This window comes from Coffea arabica, chromosome 11c, assembly GCF_036785885.1.
Source record: "Coffea arabica cultivar ET-39 chromosome 11c, Coffea Arabica ET-39 HiFi, whole genome shotgun sequence".
In the NCBI taxonomy this organism is placed as follows: domain Eukaryota; kingdom Viridiplantae; phylum Streptophyta; class Magnoliopsida; order Gentianales; family Rubiaceae; genus Coffea; species Coffea arabica.
In genome coordinates, this window is record NC_092330.1 from 38,010,593 (window position 1) to 38,022,972 (window position 12,380).

The 12,380-nt window shown below is 33.4% G+C and overlaps 2 protein-coding genes across 2 annotated transcripts; both read right to left on the bottom strand.

Moving 5' to 3' along the window:
* Positions 1-1,049, bottom strand: LOC113715407 (MLP-like protein 31). Its single transcript, XM_027239591.2, has 2 exons — positions 818-1,049; positions 1-509 (listed from the first exon to the last, which is right to left on the bottom strand). The coding sequence occupies exons 1-2, from the start codon at positions 1,008-1,010 to the stop codon at positions 244-246; spliced, it is 459 nt and encodes a 152-aa protein (XP_027095392.1). The 5' UTR covers positions 1,011-1,049; the 3' UTR covers positions 1-243.
* Positions 1,050-4,626: 3,577 nt separating this feature from the next.
* LOC113715773 (MLP-like protein 34) lies at positions 4,627-5,659 on the bottom strand. Its single transcript, XM_027240070.2, has 2 exons — positions 5,397-5,659; positions 4,627-5,052 (listed from the first exon to the last, which is right to left on the bottom strand). Exons 1-2 carry the CDS (start codon positions 5,584-5,586, stop codon positions 4,781-4,783), a joined length of 462 nt encoding a protein of 153 aa, XP_027095871.1. The 5' UTR covers positions 5,587-5,659; the 3' UTR covers positions 4,627-4,780.
* Positions 5,660-12,380: the final 6,721 nt, after the last annotated feature.

The window sequence follows — 12,380 nt, forward strand, 5'->3', positions numbered from 1 at the left end:
TTCAAAATGGCAGCTGCTAATAATTGTCATCATACATATGCAACAAATATTGAAGACCTAGGATCAATTGGCATACACAGGGATAAAGATCTTACTGATGAATTGATCCATGTAGCACAAAGATATGCATCTAATTCGATTACATTCTTTATTTTTTGTTTTGCTTTTCCGTGCAATTTTATTGTACTAATTCCTTTTACTGCTGCAGAAATCTATATGCTCCATTAATTACAAGCATATATATTAGGCCTTGATAAGTGAAGCGTCCACATCCTTCCCCATATGAAGTAGCCAGTCCAGATATTTAGTCGGACTAGGCATATTCTCGTTCAGTTTTTCATAGTCAATGGTATATTTGGCAAAGCTGGAGACACCTCTGGAGATAACTTGTAACGTTATTATATAGTTCTTGTAGTGCTTCATGCAATCTCCATCTATTGCCTCAGAAGTAATTGTCTTGTTCTCCTCGTCAATTTTGAGCCTGTCTTTGAAGACCTCAACTTTGCCATCTATATTTTCATCACAAGGAGATTCATCAGTAGCTATCAGGCTCTATTTGCCACATTTTGGTAAAAATTCAATGCAAAATGAAAATTCCAGTGGGAAAAAAAAATGAATTAGGAAAAGTTCCATGCTTCACAACACCAAACTAAGTTACAATATACACTCCTTATCCTTGATGTCTTTCTAATTTTCTTATGTAAAAATTAAACAATTGGTCAGGTATGCTAACTACTTCACAAGCAAGGGCACAAAAAACTCATAAAAATGAAAGGGGTAAATGGACATCAAGACACGAGTGGAATGGTGGCTTCACCTATGACATAAGTCCACAGCTTGATAGAGCCGTCAGTTTTCCAGTCACCTTCGTGCACTTCAATCCTGTTAACTTTCTCATTCACAAGATCTGGGAGTTGGTGTGCTTTAGCGCCAAAGCTATGGAAGAACTCATCAGCATCAGACTTCAGCTCGAATTCAGCCTCCAACTTACCTACTAAATTATTAGCCATAGGAGAAAGTTTCAAGAATTGATTAAAAAAAAAACTACTAATAACCTTGATAATACTATGTATTATGCAACTCAGTCACACCTGATTTATAGATGCTTCATGAATTGGTTGGCTCCCACAAGTTAGAAATGTGCGGTTCTCTCTTTCTTTGCTGCAAAACACACGTTGCGATGTGTTTTCAGGCAACCACACATTTCTAACTGCGAATTGCACTGTGAAATACTATTGATCATATGGGATTTACTTTGCTGTCTGATCCCTTATCCATTGAAAGCAGAAATCAAAGTTGCTGTACATTCCAATTGATAATTCCTCGGGCAAGTTTTCTTTATTTTGCTAAGCTGTGCATCTAGGGCATCATGCCAATTAAATTCAACCATAGAGAGAATAATTTCCACTTTGCGTCCACAATGTTTTAATAGATTTTCAGTCTGCACTTGAAAATTTTAATTTAAATACTTTATCATATTGGAAATTACATATATTTTTCTCTTAAAAAGTAAAATTACCGTCGTTAAACTACATTATGTTTTACCACAAATATTTTTGTAATCTTTTGGTAACTCTATGGTTTAATCCAGATATAAAATGGGAAAATATACAAATGGAGCATCGTTGAAAGGACAGGAAATTAACTTTTGGTATGCAACTCCAAATAATGTAGCTAAGAAGCCAATATTGCTTTACACCAGTTATTTATATTCATCTACTTTTTACGTACCTGTACACATTTGTTATTCCAATGCGCAAGTTTTAGAGTACATTTTGACGAACAATAGTTGTGGAGATTCCTGCTTGTTTTGTTCACCTCTTTGGGGACAATTAATTGGCAGGAAGTCAAGATATGATAACTGATTAGGGAGAGTCTAGGGACATCATCTTAATTTGCTATGGTCGATATTAAAGTCCATCTCACCATATCTCTATCATACATCTCAGGACGAAAAAGCAACATTTTACTAAACTGCATGGCGAAATTTTGATCTAAACTAAGTTTTTTCTTGTGAAATTGTGATCTAAATTAAGTGTTTTTCGTGTTCTTTTGTTACATAATCAATCAGCGTGTTTGTTATTAATAGGTTGCTTTTCAAATTTACATAGTTGTTTATTGTGATAGAATTGCACTTTCAATTACAAAGTTGGTGTCAAGAAAACTATCATGTTTTTTCCCCCTTCATTTGTAAGTACCGGGGCCTGCATTTGCTGCCACAAATTATGGCTAGAGAGGCAATAAAAATGCATGCCCAAGATTCTGTATGTTACTAATTACTTTTTTGTGTTTGACTTAACACTCATAATAATTGGAGAGAAATTGGTACCTATTTTTGGAAGAAATTACCGTAATTGTTTTCCAATTCTCATTCAAGACTTGAATAAATGCTTCACCAATACGACTTCTATTTCAACTATATGTTTAGAAGATTTTTTTTTTTTTTTTTTGGGTCAGTTGGCAACATCTACCCTATCTTTACACTAATCTGTTCAAGGAGAAGATCCAACCTATCCAATAAGGGCTAGAAGGACAAATTAAGTTCACATCTCTTTTTTTACCACTGCATCTTATGTTTTGCCCTTTGACTAACACCTGGAGCTTGTTGGTTAGAAAAGTTTGCTTACTTGATACGTAGATATGGATTTGTGTCATTTTATTTTTGATCATTTTGATACGTAGAATTACTAACACACATAAAAATTACGACCAAGCATTAACTCGATCGAGAGCTTATTCTTAAAAGCTTCGCTAAGCTCACTTCTATTCTATTACATTCATTGTTTTTTTCAAACGTATATGGTATCCAAGTCAAGATAGCTATATATAGAGATAAATATTTCATATATAAAAAGAATTTTCATATATAAACTTATTTTCGTGCTTTGAGAAGTGAACCATCCACGTACATCTTTGAATATAATAATATGGATGATACGACAAAATTGGAAAAATTAATACAAATTAAAAGAAAAAATGTCCCTTAATTCTCATGGATGATACGACAAAATTGGAAAATAATAATATGGACTTAAAAGAGTATCTATTGCAAAATCATAGTAATTGAACCTTCAAAAAATTAAGTAAAGAGTTGCCTTAATTTGTTATTTACCTACTGCATAAGTCCATAGCTTGACAGAGCCATCACTCTTCCAGAACATCAATTAATGCCGTGCACTTTCTCAGAGCACAAATTTGGAAGCTGGTGTGCTTTACCACCAAAGCTACGAAAGAACTCATCAGGAACATACTTTATCTTTATCTCAGCTTCCAACTTTTCTGCTGTGTTAGCCATAGTTGTTTCTAGGTCTCATGCTCACAAATTATGCTACTGATCAGCAAGAACCTTGACCAATAATCCAATGCATTATGCAATTCAATTTCTTTACCACCTGATTCGTAGGTGCTTCACGAATTCGTAATAGCGCCCACAATTTAGAAATGTGCGGTTCTCCATTGTCTTGGCTGATCAATGACATAAATCCACATGTTGCAATATCTTTTCAGGCAAATGATATGCTAGCTGCAGGGTTTAGCCAATATGCATGTCACACTTGATTAGTAGTTAGATCGGCAAATGATGCACTCCTATCTCCAAAAGAGAATTGCAATGTGACATAATGATGCGGGATTTGCCTTAGTTTAATTGAGTTGAAAGATGGTACAACAAAAATTTAGATATGATGCAACTAAATTAAAATATAATGTAATAAAATTGAAATGATCCTTTTACCCCCGAAATGAAATGAAATGGAACTTTTGATTGCCCAGATCCTTAACGATTCAAATTAAGAGGGAATGGCACAAAACACTAGCGTAACTTAGAGGACAGTTTTGACTTTGCATAGGTAATGTTTTTTTTTTTTTTTTGTGGTGGTAACCTTCTGGTAAATCTATGCTATGATCAAAACCCATAATGGGCAGATATACAAACTGAGTATCATTAAGAAGAAGTGAGTTTAACTTTTGATATGCAACTCAAAAAATATATAGTTAAGAAATTGTTGTTGCTTTACACTTGTTATTTAAATTGTGTACACTTGTTACGTACGTTTGTACATTTATTGCTCCCATATATGCATTATAGAGTACAGTTATAACTAACGGTGTGGAGATACTTCACCTATGGAGTAGTGTCTTTCTGATGGTTTAGTTATAATAACTGAAGTAGGGACAAAATCATAATTTGCCATAGCCCCCAAATTTCCACAATAAATCGCAGGAGATAATTAAAGCAAAATTTTTATTAAATTACATGATGAAATTGTGAGCTAAATAGAGCAATTGCTCATGTTCCTTTGTGTACGTAACCAATTGACGTGTTTGGTATCAAAAGATTGCTTATACAATTTAGAGATCCTAAGAAACAAAAAACAAAAAACAAAAAAAAGAGGTGTTTAAAGAGAGAAAACTTAGAGAGATCCTTGAAATTTGAAGGTTCATTAGGGGTCAACCAGTGAGCCCAAAAAAAAAAAAAAACTAAGACAGATAAAAAGCCACACGAAACCTTCGTTTTATTTATTTTTTTTATCAGCAAACGTACAACGGTTAACACTCATATGAAGTACAACCAAGCCTTGACAGGATAGCTCCATTTTAGAGGCTTTTTTTTTTTTTTGAAGGACATTTTAGAGGCTTCACTAACCCCAGACAATGGGGTATATTTAGAGATTCTCTTACATTAACTTATATTGTATAACATTCTTTGTTTCTTTTTCTTTTCTTTTTTTCCCCGGTAACCCGAGCCAAGATGGCAATCATATGGTATCTATAGATATATTTATTTTCGTGCTTTGAGAAGTGAAGCATCCACATCTTTTGCAGCATGAATTAGCCAGTGAAGGTACTTAGTTGGAGCAGGATCATTCTCCTTGACGGTCTCATACTCAATGCTCCAGTGGGCAAAGTTTGAGACACCTTTTGAAATAACCTGCAACTCAACCTTATAGCTCTTGTATTGTTCCTTAATGTCTCCTTCAATTGCTTCCAGAGTTACTATCCTGTTCTCCTCGTCCACTTTAAATCTCTCTTTCGCAGTTTCAACTTTCCCATCTGTGTGAATTTTCACCAAAGTAGAAATTAAACAAATAATCCAGCAAAGTCAAAAGCACTTTTTGGATCTTCTCCGGTACTAAAATTATTTGTCGATCACTAAAGACAAACAAAGTAATACGCCCGAACGATGCATATGCATTAATGATTTTCCTAGAAAATGATTTATACAAATTAAAAAAAATGTCCCTTCGCAAGGATGACACCCTAAAATCGAGCAATAATATTATATATACATATACATACATACATACATACATACATATATGTGTGTGTGTGTGTGTTACAAAATCATAACAATTGAAACTTCAAGATCGAGTACAGGGTTGGCCTTTGTTGCTTACCAATTACATAAGTCCAATGCTTGACAGAGCCCTCAGTCTTCCAATCACCTTCATGAAGATCAATAGCATGCAATTTCTCAGAGCAAAGATTTGGAAGCTGGTGTGCTTTACCACCAAAGCTATGGAAGAATTCATCAGGATCAGACTTGATATTTATCTCAGCCTCCAACTTTTCTGCTGTGTCAGCCATAGTTGTTTCCAGCCCTAGGTAGTCTCAAAACCACCGACATTTATATATAGGACCTTGATCTAGTAGAATGGAAATGCTAATGTATATGGACCTTAACCAGTGGACCAACATTCATATAGGATCAGTTCCCATACATTTGTGATAGCTGGGCTAATTAATACCTTCAATCCCTGTCAATTATGTTTAAAATTTATGTAGTTATACCATCATACCCCGTATTTTCAATTTTAGATGCTTAAATTTGAATGCGCTTACCGCGCTTAAATTTGTCTTGCTATATTCTTCTTTTTGATGGTCAAGAGAAAATTTTATGTCATCGGTAACAACTTTAAATAAGATTAGATTAATTATCTTTGATATAATAATAATAGGAGGTAGCCCTCATAGGGGTGGTCCAGCGGTAAGCGGGCTTTTAAGGATTCTTGAGCTCCTGGATTCTAATCTTACCCTGGACTTAAACCCCTGTGACTCGCCCGGGATCGCTGCGTGGGGTGGTGGCGCACTCCTCTGGTTTGATGTGCCGGCTCGAATCCTAAGGGTTCGAGTCGGGTATGTTCTGGGTTACAAAAAAAAAATAAAAATAAAAAATAATAGGAGGTAAAGTGTCATATAGTAATTGAAGAAAATTCATTGCACCGTACACTTCTTTATAGACCAAATTCTATCTTTGCACCTGTCTTCACATATTTGCAGAATGAAAGCACTCAAAAAACAAAAAAAAAAAAAAAGAGAAAAGAAAATGTGATCTATTGGCTTAATTATTTGATCACACCAATTTTTTTTTTCAGCAAATAGGCCCCATTCCATTAATCAATCTTTAGTCACAGCTCACAAGTCTCCTTTTAAAGACCAACCATGAGATAAAATCAAACCTTGGTACAATTTTCTCACTCCATACTAATTATGCCACACAACCTCATGACCCTTTGCTCCAAAAGTTCATCAATCACAGTTTTAACAACAAAGGAAGCAGTAGGTACCCGCTGGCCACTTCACCTCATCCATCATAAAGCTTTGGTCAAGAAAAAAGCTGGAGTAACATCAATCAAGCTGTTTACCTCATCGGACCTCCTTCTTCATCAATGCCAAACCATCCACCATCTGAATGAGGCCTTAATCTGCTGATAATCATGAGCTCCCAATTCTAGGAATATCTATTTGTCCAGTTCTTCGCAATTTTGCTAATTAAAAGGTTTAGCAAAATTTCTTAGGTACCTCCTGCGCCAAAAAGCAACTGTAAAGGTTAACAACAAGTGTTTAAACTTCTTAACTTAAGTCGGCATTTATAAAGGTTAATTAACTGGTTTACATACTTAGATCATTTTATCAATTCGGTTCTATAAAATGTTTTGAATGGAAACAATAATAATATCGTTTCCATGATTAAAGAATGGGAATAAATTTTGCATGATTCAGAAAACAAATTTTGTTCTGCAGGATTGGTACCATGTACTACTATTTCTCTGTAGTTGTTAGCCGACATTCTAAGTAAGTACGAATTTCTCGAACCTTTTTATGTTATGGGAAAAAAAAAAAAAAGAGTAGGAAGTGCAACCAAACACCCACACAAATTTGATCGGAAATAGTCCAAAACCAAAGTCCATAGGACTGAATAGATGCAATGAGTTGGAAAATGATAAATCAGTAACCTAAAGTAACAAACCCCGCTTTAGGTGTTGTACCCAAGCTCCATGAATGATTTACATGGCATGCCAAAGTACAAAAAAGGCCCTTTAGGAAACGGACGGAAAACTTCCCAAGGGTGAAATCAAAGTCCTTTTTGTTATATATGTAAGATTAAGGATATATCTTTTATATATAATATATTCACTTTCATCATTAAATATGTTACACATAATTTAAATTTGAATTTAAGATTCAAATTTGTATATGTATTATACATCAAATTATGATAGTGTATGCACTATTAATGTACGTAAAATTCCAGTTATTATCTAATCTTCTTGATAGTAAAATTTAACTTTTTCCAGTATATATGAACGTCCAACGTAGGTTAAGTTTATCAACAACAGACTACTCTTGCAATCTTCTATTTCTCTAAAATTTAAAAAAAAAAATGAGAGTTGTACGGTGGGATAATTTTCCACCACCATTGTAAAAACTACTAAAAGTGACATGCATCAATGAAAGTTTTCTTTCCTCAAAAAAAAAAAGGACCCTTGCTAAAATAACACACAATTAAAATCACGGATAACTTTTTAATATACAATCAGCGTATAATTTTTTTTACAGTAACAAGTTTAAATTATTGCCACATAACATGAATTCAAATTTGAAATTTAAATTATACACATGTGGTATTCATTCGAAACTGTTACTATAAAAAAATCAATACACTATTAGAACATAAAAGTTAATCCTTAAAATCAGTGCTGTTGATCTTAGTCCTTTTTGTGTGATCTGGGAAGGTATGCATCCACGTCTCTAGAGAAACTTATCAAAAAATCAAGATGAGAATGCGGGGGTTGGGACATCATCATCTGCTTTCTCGCGCTCTAGAGTCCATTTCACAATGTTTCTATCATCTTGGGGATTTGCGTCAAGTGTTGCTTTGAAACTCTTGAATTGATTGTGACTTCACCTCTATAAGCTCGATTATGATCGTTTTGTTTTCCATGTCAGTAGCATCAATCTTGTCTTTTGCAATCACAGGACCGCCTGTTTTAGCAAAAGATAGGTCTAATTTTAATTGGAAAAAAATGTAGATATCAAAATGGTGGAATTAAAACAAACATACATAAGCTTGAATCAGTCCACAAAATAAAAATAAGTGAATAAAGAGTTTAATTTGTTAAGGGAAATTATTACAAGATAATAAAACTGTGTTCATCCTAGAGTCAATTATTCATCCTCATATTTTTCAGTGAACTGTTATCATCAAATTTTTAGGGGCATCTCCTCTTACGACGAAAATAGATGAAAAGACCCCCATTTTTTTTTTTTTTTAAGTCAAGGGCTTGAGTCATTTCACGAGAAGAGATAATGTTTTTCATTGTCTCTTCTGAAATGACTTGGAATTTTCATTGTCTAACTAAGAATTTAGTGAGTTACTTAATAAGTAAAAGTCCAGGACATTAATTTCAGGTACAAATAGTTGCTCCCAAAACTTTTCTCAAATTTGAACACAGTATTCCCAAATGCTATCACATGTATCCTTTTTTTTTTTTTCAGTTTTTTCCCTAAAGATAAGTTACTCAGTAATTACTTTCTTCACCCAAGACATTAGAAGTGTTTGCTTGGCAGTTGCCAGTATTGGAAGAAATACCACAGTTGTTGTATAATACCAGTAGTCATTTTCTGGCCATATGAATACACATGATGTTTTAACTTCTGCCAATGTACAGAACACCTTCAATAGCTGAACTAACAATTGTATGGTTGAAATCCTAACGCTTGTCTAAACAGACAAGACATTAAATTGTTCTTAATTGCGGTGGTTGTTGTATTGCATCTATCAAAAACTGTGGTATATTAAAGCACACTTGGAGAAATTGTATCCAGAAATTTGTATATCAAAAAATCCAAGCACTTGGAGAATATGAGGAACTGATCAATCGCTTTATGTCATTTTTAGCCTCTTTGTTAATGTTCTCAGTTTTTGTTTCTAAATTTATGAAATGCAATTGTAATTGGAGGAAGGTTTTTTACCCCCCAGAAAGTTTCCTTCTTCTTACAAAATTAGAGTGGCCACTCGAATTTTTTTAAAAAAAAAAGATATTTAGAAAGAGTGATTATCCTATAAAAAAAATATTTGAATATCGCAATAAACACATATTTCATACAACCAGTCTAGATCAACTGAGCGAAAAATAAAATTAAAAAAAAAAAGGCAATACTATGGCAAGGCAAGGTGATTTAGTTAATAATAATAGTACTTACCCATGACACAACTCCAAAATCTGATAGAGCCAACACTGTTTCCATCACCTTCGGTCCTTCGAGCACTTGAATGCTTTGCAGTTTGTCAGGACTAATCTTGGGCACGCGGCTGGTTTTGTTCTGGCAAACATCAAATACCCTCTCGGGAGAAGATTTTATTTCTGTCTGGAGCTCAAGCTTACGAAGTTGAGCCATTGTTGTACTACTATTTTCTTGACTTTTTTGGGCTATGTAAAAAGGAATAACTTTGCTAACTTGATATCAAGACGTCTAGAATGTGGCCTATTAGTAATGTCAAAAGAAGATTGCCTGCTTTATTAGATGAATCATTCCATACTGGTTTTGGGTTCCAAAAGAAGCTATAAAGTACAAAATAATTTCAGATTCAAAAAACGCACCTTAGCTTATAATAATGGTACCGCATGCGGTACAACAGAATCCCTAATAATCGAATGACATTAATAACACTAAACTCATTTATATTTTCATATTTACCGGTCAATAATCAAATGGTTAACCTGGTTCTTGATGTAGAAATATCTAGAGATGGCAAAAGATCAGGTTTGGGGTGGGAGATGACCCTTTTTACAAAAATTCTCCTCGCTCTCTGCCCCATCCCCCGCACGCCCTGCCCTATCCCACTATTAATTTTATTTTGATAAATTACCTTTTATCTCGATATGATTTGGTGTTTTATCACGTAGCTCTTTTATGATTTAGAAATCTATATATAACTCTCTCATGATATACGTTAAAGTGCCATCATTAAACTAATAAATTGACAAATTCACCATTTCGTCACTTTTTTTTTCTTTTTTCTTTTTTCCTTCTCTCTCTCTCTCTCTCTCTCTCTCTCTCTCTCTCTCTCTCTCGTCAAGAGACGAGATGATTTTGAAAACTTATATTTTGGCCTACAAAATCTTAATTTTCTTCAAATACAAAAGAGATAGAAGAGAAATAAAAAGTAAATAAATAAATAAACAAAAAAAGATGGAAGGAAAATATAAAACAAATAAATAAGAAACAAAAAATATCAAATGCTTTTTTTACTACAAATATCATTATAGGTTTTTAAACGAAATCTTAATGGTATTTACTAGTTCTTATTTATTTATTTTTTATTTCAGTTTCTGCTTTTTTATGTTTGGAGGAAAAAAGAAGTAATGAAAGTGTAATTTTATCAATCTATTAATTTGACTTTGACTTTGACTTTTTATTATTGATCATTAGTTTTAATAGAAATATTAATGATGATACTTTAACTCAATCCACGAAGGAGTTACATATAGATTTTTAAACCATATGAAAGTTATATGATAAGAGTAAAAGTTTTCTCTTCTGTATTGGGAATATTGAGGGTTCAATCAACAAACAAGTTCGGTAAAGTTCTCTCTTTATTGTAAGCAGTTCCACCATTTTGAAAATATTATCTTCTGTCCTAATCAAAATTTAATTTTTGCGTAAACAAACAATAAGAAAGAATTCTTCAAACCTTATTTTTTGGTTACCAAAATGTTGAGTGGGAGCACCATTTGACTTTTATCTCGTTTTGAAAAACCTGCTTAGCAATTGACTCATCTCTTGTTAGTTTTATTTGTTAATTACCAAGAAATTAAGGCAGATCTATAAAAATCCTTGATACAACGACACGGGTACCAACATGTCGGCTGCCTTTTTTCTTTCTTAAGTGAGAGGTCTTAAATTCAAAGTTTCTTATTTATACCTCCCATTTAGAATCTCTCTACAGTATAAGATATTGTGATGATTTTGACAAGTTGGTAAACTGTGTATATTTGTCATGCAAGTGAGCATATTTATTTTTCCCATATATATGTGTTGTAGATAAATCGAACCGCTCGCGAGCGGCTCGAGTCGAATTCAAGCTGGTCGAGTCGAATTCGAACTCGAACTCAAGTTTAAAATATTGAGCTCGTTAGTTCTCGAGATTGAGTAGATATATATTTTTCGAGCTATTATATATATATATATATATATATATATATATATATTTTAAAATATTGAGCTCGTATAGTAATATTTTTTATTTTTTATTTTTCGAGCTATTCAAGCCGAGCTCAAGTTTCAAAATTATCAACTTATCGATCTCGAACTCGAGTTAGAGTTCGATAAAACTAAGTCAATGCTCGATTCGATTTGATCAAATCTTAATTCATTTTGATTCGTTTGCAGCCCTAGTTGTAAACTACAATATAACTAACGTTGTGGAGATAATTCACCCCAGTATTGTCTTTCTCCTCGCTTAGTTCGCCTCTCTGGCGACATTTAGCAGGAAGTCAAGACAGGATAACTCGAGCAGAGTAGAGCAGGGACAATTGATCTGAACAGTGTAATATTTTTTGAACGTTTTATAATTCTATATAAACTTCTTATACATCCTTACAATAGAGGTGTGATATTTTGTTACTATTTATGTGAGTCTCATATGTAATAATTGTGTGTTTGGTGTTAAATTTTATAACTAGTTCATGTAGAATTACGCCTTATTCAAAAATATTATTTCATTCAGAACGATTGTTATTAACAACCATCGGGGCCATTAGTCCGCCGACCAAGAAGGTATGACAACTGAGCAGGGACACAATCATAATTTGCCATGGCCCCTACCAAAGTCCATCTCACCAAATTTTTTTTTTTTTTCCTCACCAAATTTCTACGATAAATCTCAGGAGATAAAGCAAATTTTTATCATATTACTTGACGAAATTGTGAGCTAACTAAAGTTTTGCTCATGTTCCTTTCTGTACATGATCAATTAACGTGTTTGTTATCAAAAGATTGCTCATACAATTTACAGATCCTAAAAAGCACGAGGCGTTTAAATAGAGAAAACTAATGACATCCCTGAACTTTGAAGGTTCAATATGGCGAACCAG